At 59.6% G+C, this 11,871-nt stretch overlaps 1 protein-coding gene across 2 annotated transcripts in view; it reads left to right on the top strand.

Annotated features, from left to right (window-relative positions):
• Positions 1-645: 645 nt before the first annotated feature.
• SEMA3F (semaphorin 3F) overlaps positions 646-11,871 on the top strand; it is a 28,958-nt gene continuing 17,732 nt past the window's right edge. For both annotated transcript variants that reach the window (XM_081246087.1, XM_081246086.1), the window contains exons 1-2: positions 646-1,141; positions 5,162-5,319. In XM_081246087.1, the coding sequence (XP_081102213.1) occupies positions 5,208-5,319 (112 nt within the window). In that variant the 5' untranslated portion in view covers positions 646-1,141; positions 5,162-5,207. The remainder of the gene's footprint in view (positions 1,142-5,161; positions 5,320-11,871) is intronic.

Here is an 11,871-nt window from a genome sequence, read left to right as displayed (position 1 = left end):
GGGGGTGGGTCCGTGGGGCTACTGGCTTGAAATAGGACTGGCTGCTGAGGGCGTCTCAGGGAGCTCTACAGCGGTTGAACGGAGCTGTAAGGCTGACCTGGCTTGGGCTGGAGGCGGCGGGCAGGTCCCGCCGTGCCAGCCGTCCCAGGGGCTGCACTGCCACCTGCTGAGCGGCCCGGGCAGTCCCGGGCCCTGAGCTGCGGGTCTCACGCCGGGCCAGGCATGGCGGGCAGCGAGTGGGAAGGAGGGACACGGCAGGGGGTGCGCAGGTGAGCGCAGGCTCGTTGCTCCCGGGCGCGCCTGCCCTTTCCGCCAGGGAGTTGAGTGCCCGGGTAAACACCAGGCGCGGTGTGCGCGGTGTATCCACGGATAGACAAAGCCAGGGCGGGGCGGGGGCGCCGCCTGCGAAGCCAGGGCTGGGGCGCGGGGTGCAGATTAGCCTCCCTGGCCGCAGGCTGCCCCACCGCCTGGGAGCACCGAGCCCAGCCCGCGGACAGGTGGAGAGGGGGCGGGACGGCGGCCGGGCGGGTCCCGCCCTGGGGGTGGGGCCGGGCGGGGCGGGCGGGGCGGGGCCGCGCTATGCAAATGTCGCCCACGGGCGGCCAATTGCCGGCTCTCCCCGCGCGGCTCCGAGCGCCCCGTCCCGCCGGCGGCCGCGAGACCAGAGCAAGCGAGCGAGCGAGCGAACGGCCGCGGTCCGGTGAGCCCCGAGCGCAGCCCAGCGCGGCCGGCCGGCCCCAGTCCAGAGACCAGGCGAGCACAGCGCCACCGAGCCAAGCCGAGCGCAGCTCCCCGAAGCCCAGCGCGCGCCGTCGCCCGCGCCCCGCTCCGGGGAATGCGCCCTCGGCGCGCCGGCCAGGGGGCGCCCGCAGCCCACCCGGGGGGAGGCGGCCCCGAGCGCCCCTGAGCCTTCCCATGGCCCGGGATGGGGCCCGGGGCCTCGACTGCTGACGCGCCCGAAGCCCGCAGAACCCGTTAAGCCGGGGCCGCGGCCCCGACCCGGGCTCAGGCACAGCGGCGAGAGGGCGCGGGCAGGACCATGGCTCCGGGGGGCCGCTAGCGCGGACCGGCTCAACCGGGAGCCGCTCTGCTGCCGCCGCCGCCGCTGCTCGGAAGCCCAGGCCCCTCCGCCGTGGAAGAGGTGAGTGCGGCGGGAACCGGGAGGGAGCGGTCAGGCAGCCGGGCCACCCCGCGATCCCTCTGGGACCCGCGGCACTGCAACTCTGTGGAAGTGTCCGGGGCTTGGGGCTCAGAGAGCCAGGGGGCTTCCCGCGGACGCAGGGGTGACCAGACTGGAGTGGGTGCCTATACCTGGCCGGGCTGCCCCGACCCTCAGCATCGAAGCGATGTGGAGATATGTGGAGGATGTGGCCTGCGGGGTCACCAGTGTGCAAAGCAACTTTTTCTGTGAAAGGTTCCGGGTGGGTGGGTGGGTGCTCCTGGGTGGGTACTCCCATACACCTCCACCACCTTGTTCCTGGAGCGGGAGCGCTCATGCCCCTTCTCCTGGCTGAGCTCTCCCACTAACACCTCAGGCAGCGTTCTTCCCCAGTAAGTACGCCTGCCCTGCCTCAGTGTCCGGATCTGGGGATCGTCTGCTGGAAGGGAAGCGCTATACTGGCAGCCCCCACGTGGAGGGTCTCCAAGATCAGCAGGGCAGGACTGCCAGCCCCAAGGCTTTTCTCCCAGCTCTGTGCCAGTCCCCTGACCCCCTGCTGCTAGTTTGGGTTTGCTTTCCAGCAGGGAGTCTTGCTTGGATTAGGGGCCCTGCTGTATGTGGGGAGTAAGTGAGCTGGGAGAGCCTGCAGTCAAGCCCCCCCATCTGGGCAGGCTGGGGCCCCAGTGGTTAAGTGGGCAGGGGACACTAGGAGCTAGGTGGACTTGCTTAGAGCAGGTGGGACCAGAGAGTGTCAAGGTGGCCCAAGAATGAGGCAGGACTGGCAGGAGGGGTCAGCTGGAGCTAGGGCTGGAGGCCTGGCTGGACAAATAACTTCTAATTCTTGAGGTAACTGAGTTGTGAACACCAGCCCATGAACACCTGCGGGGGTGGGGCGGGGAACTGAAGGCACCGATGTGTCCGCTCTGGAGGTTGGGGGTTCCTGTCCTCCTGAATTCATCCAGATGTCTCCCAGAAGCCCCTGTCCTAGTTGGAGAGATAGGGAAACTGCACCCAGAGGTTGGTAGGCTCATTCCAGTCCAGGGGGTTGGATGGAGCTGGAGCCTTTTCCCAGGCTGCATAGGGAGTGTGCCTGGACCCTTGGGGTAAGGTGTCCTGGAAGGTGAGGACACTGGGCACGCCTACCCCTGCTGCTGCCCCTCAGTTCTGAAGGAGCCAGGCCCAGAAGTGCAGGGAGTTGGGGAGAGAAGGCCAGGAACCCAGCCTCAGCCCCCTGCCGCTCCAGGAATACCTTGAGGGGGAAGATGGAGCCAAGCCCAGGTGACCTTGACTGGGAAACCCTGGCCATGAAAGGGGGGGTTTCAATCCTAGCTATGCTGGTGTGTCTCTGCTTCCTGGTCCATAGGGTGTTGGGGGAGGGGGAAGCCAAGGAGTCAGGAAGGAGCTCTGGCCTGCTGGGGGGGAGTATGAGAGCAGCTAGGTGGGGGGTGGGGTGCTGTTAATAATTTCTTCACCATGTTCCCCCGCAGCCCCTGCTCCTGCCTCCCTTCCATCCAGGCAGTTCTCAGCTCGAAGGAGCCAACCTTCCTTCCCTGAGGCAGGCTGTCCCCCACAGCCCCCCCAAGCCTGAGAAGTCTGGATCAGTCTGGACAATTCGACCTCCTAGCCCCCTGCCCCACCCCCAGGTGCCTCCAGAGCCCCTCGTCTGGCCGCCCCTTCCCTGCACCCCTTGCCAGCCCCAGCTCCTCGGTTCTTTGTTCGAACGTCTCTCCTCCGTCCCTCCCTCTCTCCTCCCTCTCTCCTCCTCCCTCCCGCCTGCCTCCCTCCCTTGCTCCCTCCCGCCAGCCTTCTTTCCTTCCTTCTTTGCTCTCCTCCTGGTGGGCTCCCAGGTGGCGGTGGCTGTTCCTTCTCTGTCCACCCACCTGGGCTGGGCCAGACTGGGGGCTTCTCCAGGGCTGGGGCTGAGTGGAATGCATCTAGGGGCTGGCAGAGGGGAAGCAACTGTGGAAATGCCCTCCCCTTTCCTCTCTCTGTCCTTCTCTTCCTCTTTTTCCTTCCTTCTCCTCCTCTCCTCCATCCCCCAGGCTGCCAAGGAGGGGGCCTAGACTTGGGCCTGAGGCCCCAACAGATTTGAACATCCCCCATTCACCCTTTTAAAGGGCCAAAGCATTGTGTGAGGTCCCTGTAGGGACCCAGTGGAGCAAAGCCCTCCATGTTTCTGGACACCTTGGGGGACTCCAACACTGTCCTTGGTGACCCTGACCTTGTCACCATGAAAATGGCTGTAGGAGAAATGAGGTCACAGGGAGGACGGGAGGCAAGTCACCCTGAATCCCCTGATACAGAGGATCAAAGCTCTCTAAGGGACCCAGCCTGCATCTTGTCCTCCCCAAGCGAGGACAGTGTCTCCCAGCTTCCTTGAGCCCCACCCCACTAGCAGGTCAAGTTCTTGAACAAACATACGCTTGTAAGGACGAGTGTGGGCATGTAAGTGTGGACGTGTGTATATCCACAACTGTTAGTGGGGGCCTCCCAGGTGCACCCCAGGGTGCTGGTAGCTGCACAGCCCTTTCTCCCACCTGCCCGCCTCATCAGGACCTGCCATTCACTCAGCACCAGCTTTGTGCCCCAGCAGACTGGGGGAAAGGCTGGTTCTGATTCTCCCCTCCCTCCTTCAGCCATCCTCCCTAGGAGGGAGCACCTGTGATGGGGATTTTGAAGGAACATGAGAGGTGTGTCAGGCACTCAGGAGAGGGTGTTCCCACAGAGGGCATCACATGGGGAATGGGTCAGTCAGCCTGAAGCTGCACTTCCTGTCTGAGGAACCACCAATGGTTTGCTTGGCAGGAGAGGCAAGGTCTCGGGGGAGGTGGGCTAGGGAGGGCATCAGGGTCTGTCGAGTGGGGTTGGACAGTCACATGTGGAGCCTGGGCATTGCTTCAGTATGTGTTAGCCAGTGCAGGGGATTAACAGGCCACGATACCTCTCACACCCCACCCCCACCTCAGGGTCCTAGAAGTGGGCCTGGGGTCCTGTCTCCCATGGGAGAAGGAAGTAGGCCAGACAGATCTGGGGGATGGGGCTCACATTGTCATTCTTGGTGCCCCCACCCCCAGTGCATCTGGGTGGGGGGGGCGCGGTTGGGAAGTTGGCAGTGGTTTTCGCCTGGAGGGAGCAATATGTTCAGACAACTGGTGCTGGGCTGCGTTTACCCAACAGCCAGTCTGCCTGGGGAGACAATATTTGAACAACATTGTATGGAAACTTGGGCCTGCTGGGGGTATGGGAGTTCTGCAGGGGACACTGAGGCTGGCTCAGACCCTGCCCCAGGCCTGCTGGCCGTCCTCGCTCCCCTTCTTTGCCCTCTGTAGGCAGAGCTGGAAATTTTCCTGGCAGGAAGTCCTTCTGTATGTCTGACCTGGATCCCTCCTGCTGTGATTTCAGTAGAAGTAGACCCTACTGTTCTTTGACTCTCCTTTTCTGGCTGCTGTCTCTCTCTCACTCTAGGCCATCTTTGTGTGTCTCACTCACCCTCCACTCATGCTCCCAACCCCAATAATCAGGTTCAGATTTCCCTATACTAGAAGGAGAGATTTGGCTGGAGCCAGCAGGACTGGACCCATCTCTTCCCTCATTCCTTGAAGTGGGAGAGGGAAGGAACAGCCCATTTGGTTGGGGGTGGATGCAAGGGAACTAGAGAGGGCTGTAAGATCACCTCCTTGAGCTGAGCACTGTGAATGGAAGTCAGGAAGCTGTGATGCGGGGAGGGTTTGAGTCTCCCGTGGTCCCTATTAGTCCTGGTGACCCTAGGCTGCACTCAGTGGCTGGTCTTCAGACCCACTGTTAGGGACAAGAAAGAATATGAGGTTTTCACACTGAGGCATTCATGGCCCCAGTCTGAGGGTGTGAGCAAGGAGACACCCATCACCCTATTTATTCAGATAGGGAAACTGAGGCACCTTGGGCAGAATTACACAGGGAAATGTTGGTAGGGCAGGATACCCCACTCTGCCTCACACATTGCAATCTTGCTCCCCCTCCCAGGTGTCTAGCCAGCTGCCTGATTCCTGGGCCCTAGGCCCCTCCCACAATGCCTGTCGCTGGCCTCCTCCTCTGGGCTTCCCTGCTGACTGGGGCCTGGCCAGCCACCCCAACCCAGGACTACCTCCCGGCCACACCCCGGGTCCGGCTCTCATTTAAAGGTAAGAGGCTTCCTTGCTGTTCCCCAGCATCCTCCTCTGTCCAGAGCACTTGGCCCTGTTGCACAGGAGAGAGAAGAGAGGTCAGAGCAAAAAAGGACAAATTGTGCAGCCACATGGGTCACACTGGGTGTGTTGGGGGTGACAAAGGAGGTGGTGACTTGCTGGGAAAGTCTGGAGACTGGACTACTTAGATATTTGGAGAAGTGTCCTGAGTCTGGGCTGCTGCTTTTTTTTGTTTTTGTTTTTTTGGCTGCATGGCATGAGGGATCTCAGTTCCCGACCAGGGATCGAACCTGCAGTGGAAGCATGGAGTCTCAACCACTAGACCGCCAGGGAGGTCCCCGGGCCGCTTCTAGAGCCAGAATGTGTGGCCTCTGGGTTTGAGTCTGCAGAGCATCTCCCTCTGTGTGATAACTGGGGTGACAGAGGTGTCTTGCCTTTCACACTTGTGTTTGCAGAAGCCCTTCCCTGCCACTAGTCCTGCCCTGCCTGGTGAGACAATCGGGCAGACACTGAGGCCTCCGAAAGCTAGAGGAGCAGGACCTGCTCTGCTGGGCTGTGGGTGCTTGAGGAACCTTCCTGTGGGTCTCCATGTGGGAGGGGTTCCCAGGAATTGGGGAGGGGGCTCTTGGCTGTGACTAGAGGCTAGACCACCCAGTGAGTTTAGGGAGAGCACGTGCTGTTGTGACAGGCCTGAGATCCCCAGTGAGCACTTTCCTTGAAGTCACTGGAACGTTTTAATGATGAGTTGGGGTCTGCAGAATGAGATGCTAGTCCCCTGGCTCCATCACCTTTGCAGCTAACCCACTAGGCAGGTAAACACGCGTGCCACACATACTATCCAGGCATACCGATGGCTCACTCACTAGCCACTTCCTCAAAGGTGCGCATGATCCAAGAGTCTACCCTCGGCCTGGGATAAGGGACAGCAGCCATGCTTGGGGGACCTGGGGTCACCGCTGAGTTCTCACCCTTGGCCCTCCTCTGGCCCAGGGTCACTTGGTCCAGCTGCCTGCCCTGGGTGGGGCCAGCTCAGCCCTGGCTGACCAGATTTCTGGGTGCACTTATAAGGGTGAAAGGCTGGGCCAACCTTTCCTTCCTCAGGCTTGGCTGAGGCCCAGCCCCCACCTCACCATGTTCCCATGTCCCCCAGCAGAGCCCCTCTCCTGGCCCCATATTACCCGTGCAACTTGATGGGGGAGTGGGGAGTGAATTTCTGAGGATGTGTCTGGAAGGAGTCTTGCACAGGGCCTGAGAAATGGGCAGAAGGGTTGATTGGTTTGGGTTGTAAAAGACAACTCCTCTCCTAGGCCTAAGAAGGTGAGATACTTATTCTGCTGATATCTCTACCCTTTCCTGGTGGAAGTCCTCGGAGCTGATTAATAAATACTGAAGGGGCCTGGTCCCCCCTCATCCCATTCCAAGCCCATGGTGCCAGCAGGGAGAATAGAGCATCCCCTCCCCCGACAGGGGCAGGGCGGGTGACTTGGTTTCCACACCCCTGGGATCCTGGAACCAAGACATCCACTCTGGGTATTACTTTTGTCATCACCCTGGAGACCCATGAGAGGAAGCAGAAGAAACAAGATATTGGGAGGGTCTCTGTACACTCCTTTTAAACCTTCTTGGACCTGCAGGGGCAAAGGGGCAAAGGCTTTTGTTCCTTTTTTCCAGAGAGAGAAACCGAGGCTCAGGCAAGGGCAGGGCCATGGTCAGGCAGGAGGCAGAGGAGAGGCCAGAAATAGTGCTGGTGCTCTGGCCTTGATGACACCTGAAGCCCACATTGGTCAGGTCGATTCCCCCTCAATTAGCTCTGAAGCTGACACCCACAGTGACTAAAAGCCCAACTCACTGGCAGCCAGCCTGTGGCGCGACTCTTCTGGCAGCCTGGGGTGGGGCTGTAGGCTGCCTGGGGCCACCCCATCCCCAGGCCTCTGTGCTTTTGCACGGGCAGGTTTCCCTGTCCTGAATGACCTTTCTGTTTCCTACTTGATCTCCTGTCCTACATTTATGCTTAGATGTCACTTAGTTTAGCAGATTCTTGAGTACCTGCCACGTGCCAGGCCCTGTGCTGAGCACTGAGGACTGTGCAGTGAACAAGATAGGATGCTCACAGACAAAGTGGCTGAAAAGACAATGGACACCCAGCTGGCCGGTGCCTCCTGGGAGCTCAGCACTTACTGTGCAACAGGCCCTGTGCTCCCCTCTCCCCCCCTCGTGCTGGATGGTCTCAGGCAACTCATGCCTACGATGTGGCCCTCAGTGAGGAGAAGGCCCTCACTGATCACCTGTGGAGTGAGAATAGAGACAAAGACCTACAGAACCTGGGCCCTGGCCTGGCTGTGGCCAGGGCTGGGGGGAGCTTCTCCTCCTGGATATACAAGAGGGGCATAGAGAGGGCTGCTCTTGGGAACACTGGTGATCACTGTGGCTTCATGCCTCAGTTTCTCCATCTGTGCCTTGGATGGATATAGCAGCTGCCATACCAGGCCTCAGGGCCTCCCTTACCCTAGGCACATCCCCTCCCTTGCCTGGGTCCCGCTGCAGTTGGGAGGTGCTAGTTCCGGCCTAGTCGGGCCAGACCCTCTAAGCCGGAGGTTCTGGTATGAGGGGCCACACTGCCCAGGGCAGATAAAGGAACAAAGGCAGGAACTGGGCCAGGCTTGGGCTTGCTGCCTGCCCATCCGCCTGGGTACCCCAGCCAGGCCTAAAGCTGAGAGAGGGTTTAAGGGAGAAGGGACCCAGTGTTCAGTCAGAGTGGGGAGACTCCTATGGCCCATCTCCTGAGCTTCCATCAGCAGCACAGCCAAGGTCATGCAGAAATGAGGGGTCAAGTGAGGAGGATTTTCAGGAGCAGGAGAGGTATTTTTTGAGAGCTCATGGATGCTTAGAACTAGAGAGCCTGGGCAGCAGGGCCCTCTTTTCACCACCTATCCTTGCCTGGGCCTGGAGTCCCCTTAACCCCAGAGTCACTGGCCAAGTCTGGGAGAAAAAAAACTCTCCCTTCCCCCACCCTGAGATGGTCCAAGCCCTGGGGTACCACCTCCCACTGCAGAGGGAGGTGTGAGGGCCCTGCCAGCTCCTTTGTTTAGCTTGGGGAATGTTTACTTTTTCCCAGGAAGCCACCCCCACAATACACTGCTGCTGTCTGGGCTGGCTTTGGCCAGGACTTGAGGCCAAGAGGTGTTTGGAGGGGGAAAGCGGTCTTGTGATGACATAAGGTGGCTGGGCTACTGGGGAAACTGAGGCCGGAGTAAGGAGATGGAATGGAAGGTCACCTTGCCAGGGGAGGTCAGGAAAGATGAAAATAATAGAAGTAACAGTAGGTACCCATGATGATAACCAAGTGGTAGTCCCTCCAAGGCCTGGGGAGGGGGACTGCCTGGGTATCCTGTGAGGAATCAGACCCAGAGGCTTTCCCGGGTCACTCAGGAGCAGGACTAAGATGGAGCCTGGCTCTGCCTGATGTCTGAACCTGTCCCAGGACTGGGGGTGGAGGGCAGGTTGGGGATGCAGGCACAGCCCTCTCCCATGGGCTAGGGCTCGGGCTCGGGCTCAGGCTCGGGCTCGAGCTCCAGGACCCTGCAGTGCAGGCGTTAGCCTGCCCAGCCTCACTTCCCAAGGAAAGGGCTGGGTTCGCACTGGTCAGGCTTCTTGTGCTCTCTACCACTGGAGAAACAGCACTTGGGTTTGCTTATTTCCTATGAATTCAGTTGTCCATCTCCCCAGCCCCTCCACTGATGAGAGTCCTCTAGGAAGCTCTCTCCCTTCGGAGAAGGAAAACCAGGGTCCAGGAGTGGAAAGGGCTTCTATGACCAGAGCAGCCCTGGGGTTCAACCTTCTCAAGAGTCTGGGCGTATCTGGCTTGCTCTTTGGAAAGGATGTTTCGCAGGTGGAGGGTGAATGGGTTGGTGCTGGTGACTGCCCACCAGCCCTCCTCAGCCCAGCTCCTGAGCCTCTGGGGCTATTAGGCCCATAACAGTGCCACCACTTACATCGTTTGCGTGTAGCGTTCGAGAACCAAAGTCGCCAGGTCTCCTTATTAGGAAATGAGGAGATTGGAGGTTAGGAAGGGTCACAGTCTGTTTACTTCACCCAAGGGGGAGTGAGTATGGGGTGAATACGGATTGAATTGGAAGTGCCTTTAGCAAGCCTCTACTTAGCTGGCCTGACTGCATGGTGTGAGGAGTGGGGCTGGGGAGCTTAAGGACCCTCCCTTGCCCACCAGGGGGGCTCCCTGGCCAGCCAAACAGGCTTGGAGCCTCAGATTGCTAGGGACAGGTGAGAAGGCCCAGGAGCTTGGAGGCCAGGGGTGGCACCAGGGAGCTGGGTAGGTGGCTTTGACAGCTACAGGGAGACTTGGAGCTAGCAAACTGGGGAGGCGTGGGTATTCCAGGATGAGCCTGATGAGGGAGGAAGGAAGACCCAAAGCATGAACTTGAGCCGAGATCCCTGCGTTTCGGATCTCAGTTTTCCTGGAAACGGGAGCCGCCTCACTCCTGAGAGGGGACTTGGAAATGGCCGCTTTGGGAGTTGGGAGATCCTGGGTGCTGGTTGGCTGCCCCTCAGCTGGCCAAGGATCAGCCCTCGGAGAGAGCGGGGCAGGTCCTTGTGCTTGCCGAGAGCCTGCCTGAGGCCCAGCCTGGGTCAGCCAGGCCAGGGCCTGAGGCTCTCAGCTGTGGTCCTTCCAGGTCCAGCCAAGCTTCAGATGGGACCGCCACTGGCTGGGCCTCCGCAGCACAGGCCTTGTCTCTGGTTCCCTGGCACGATGCCCACCCCTCCCTCCCTGGCTCCAGCTTCCCTTGGCACGGAGTGAGGAGCTGGTGCATGCTCAAGGAGTAAATCATGTTCCTTGGCAGCCCCCACTGCTTCGTAATCGTAAAGAATTTAAAGAGAAACCACCAAGATAAAAATCTCATCCTGGCCCATAAAGGCATCTTTCACCCTGTGGCTTGGGAGGTGGCGGCCTCAGAGTGGGCTCCTGGCTGTCTGCACCTGTGTGTGTGCACCTCCAACCCTGTGACCTCTCCAGAGGTGGTGGGGAGCCCAGAGGGTGTCTTCAGAGCCGTGGGTACTTGGCTTCTGACTCCTGGGAGACCTCTAGCTCCTCCCTCAGGGCAGGCAGTGGGACACTTAATTTGGTAGAATGAAGAGGTGGTGCTGTGGTGGTTGAGGGAGCTGGCCCTGAAGGCAGGCAAACCTCTATCCTACCTTGTCAGCTGTGTGATCTTAGACAAGTAGCTTAGGCTCTCCCACCCCCAGTTTCTCCATGTAAGGTAGGGATAGCAGTGGCCCCATGGAAACAGCATCCTGAGGTCTCAAGCTGCCTAGCTTGCATCCTGGCCATGGGTAGACCTTGTGTAGTGAAGCCCCTCTGTGTCCCTGCTGCCTCATCTGTAAAATGGGGGCAAAAATGGTGCTGACTTCATGATGTTTTGTGCATTAACTTTTTGTGAATACAGTTACGGCTCTGGCGAAGGAAGTCTCAGAAACTAAGAGCTACTGTGAGGGTGGCTGAGGGCTGATCCTGGGGGTGCCCAAGAAGTCCGCACTGCCTCACCTCTCCCTCTAGATTTCTAACCTTTGGTAAAGCAGTTGGTGTTTGGAAAGGACTGCAAGAGGGACCCTGAGCCCTGTGGGTGGAGTGGGGTCAGGAGGAGGAGGATGCCTACCATGGGCGTCTGGACAGGATTTGTGGAGGAAGCTATATCACAAATGGGAAGGGAGATTTCGGGAGCGGGAAGAGCAGGAGCAGAGGCGGGGTGTGTGCGGTGCAGCAGTTGGGGAAGGGCGAGATGCTAGATGGAGTCTTGCTCTTGGTGCTAGGATATAGAGTTTCCACTTTTCTCCTTGTGGTTTTTGAGCTCTTTTCTTTTTTTGCGGTACCCGGGCCTCTCACCGTTGTGGCCTCTCCCGTTGCGGAGCACAGGCTCTGGACGCGCGGGCTCAGCGGCCATGGCTCACGGGCCCAGCCGCTCCATGGCATGTGGGATCTTCCCGGACCGGGGCACGAACCCGTGTCCCCTGCATCGGCAGGCAGACTCTCAACCACTGCGCCACCAGGGAAGCCCTTGAGCTCTTTTTTTCATGGCAGAGCTACCAAATACATACTGGGAAAAAGATAATGCATTTGGGGAAGGGATGCCATGGAGGGGGCTCTCCTGGAGATGAGTGTCCCAGTCTGGTTGGGGCCCACGATCTGCTGCAGTGACACAGCCCGCAACCCCCCCGCCCCCACACCCTGCACTGTTCTAGCTCCTACAGCTTGTGCTAGGGGTGACCAGACCTGGGTTGCTCACTTGGGCATCTACATGACTGGCCCGAGAGTATGTTTTCTTGGCCTGACCTGGCGCTGTCCTGGGAATCTGAGCCCTGCCTCAAGGGAGCCCGTGGTGCTTTGTAGAAGCAGAGAAGATTCCTGCTGCATTTTTCTTAGAAATAGCAAGAGGGCCTTTGCCAGAGGCCTGGATGCCAGAAGGCTCCGATCTGAATCCAAAGCCCAGCTCACGTGGGTGCCTGAGCTTGGCAGGCCTGCAGGCCCCCGCCCCCCAG

The sequence above is a fragment of the Mesoplodon bidens genome, assembly GCF_964165515.1.
Source record: "Mesoplodon bidens genome assembly, chromosome: 10".
In the NCBI taxonomy this organism is placed as follows: Eukaryota; Metazoa; Chordata; class Mammalia; order Artiodactyla; family Ziphiidae; genus Mesoplodon; species Mesoplodon bidens.
This window is presented reverse-complemented; position numbering and strand designations above follow the sequence as displayed.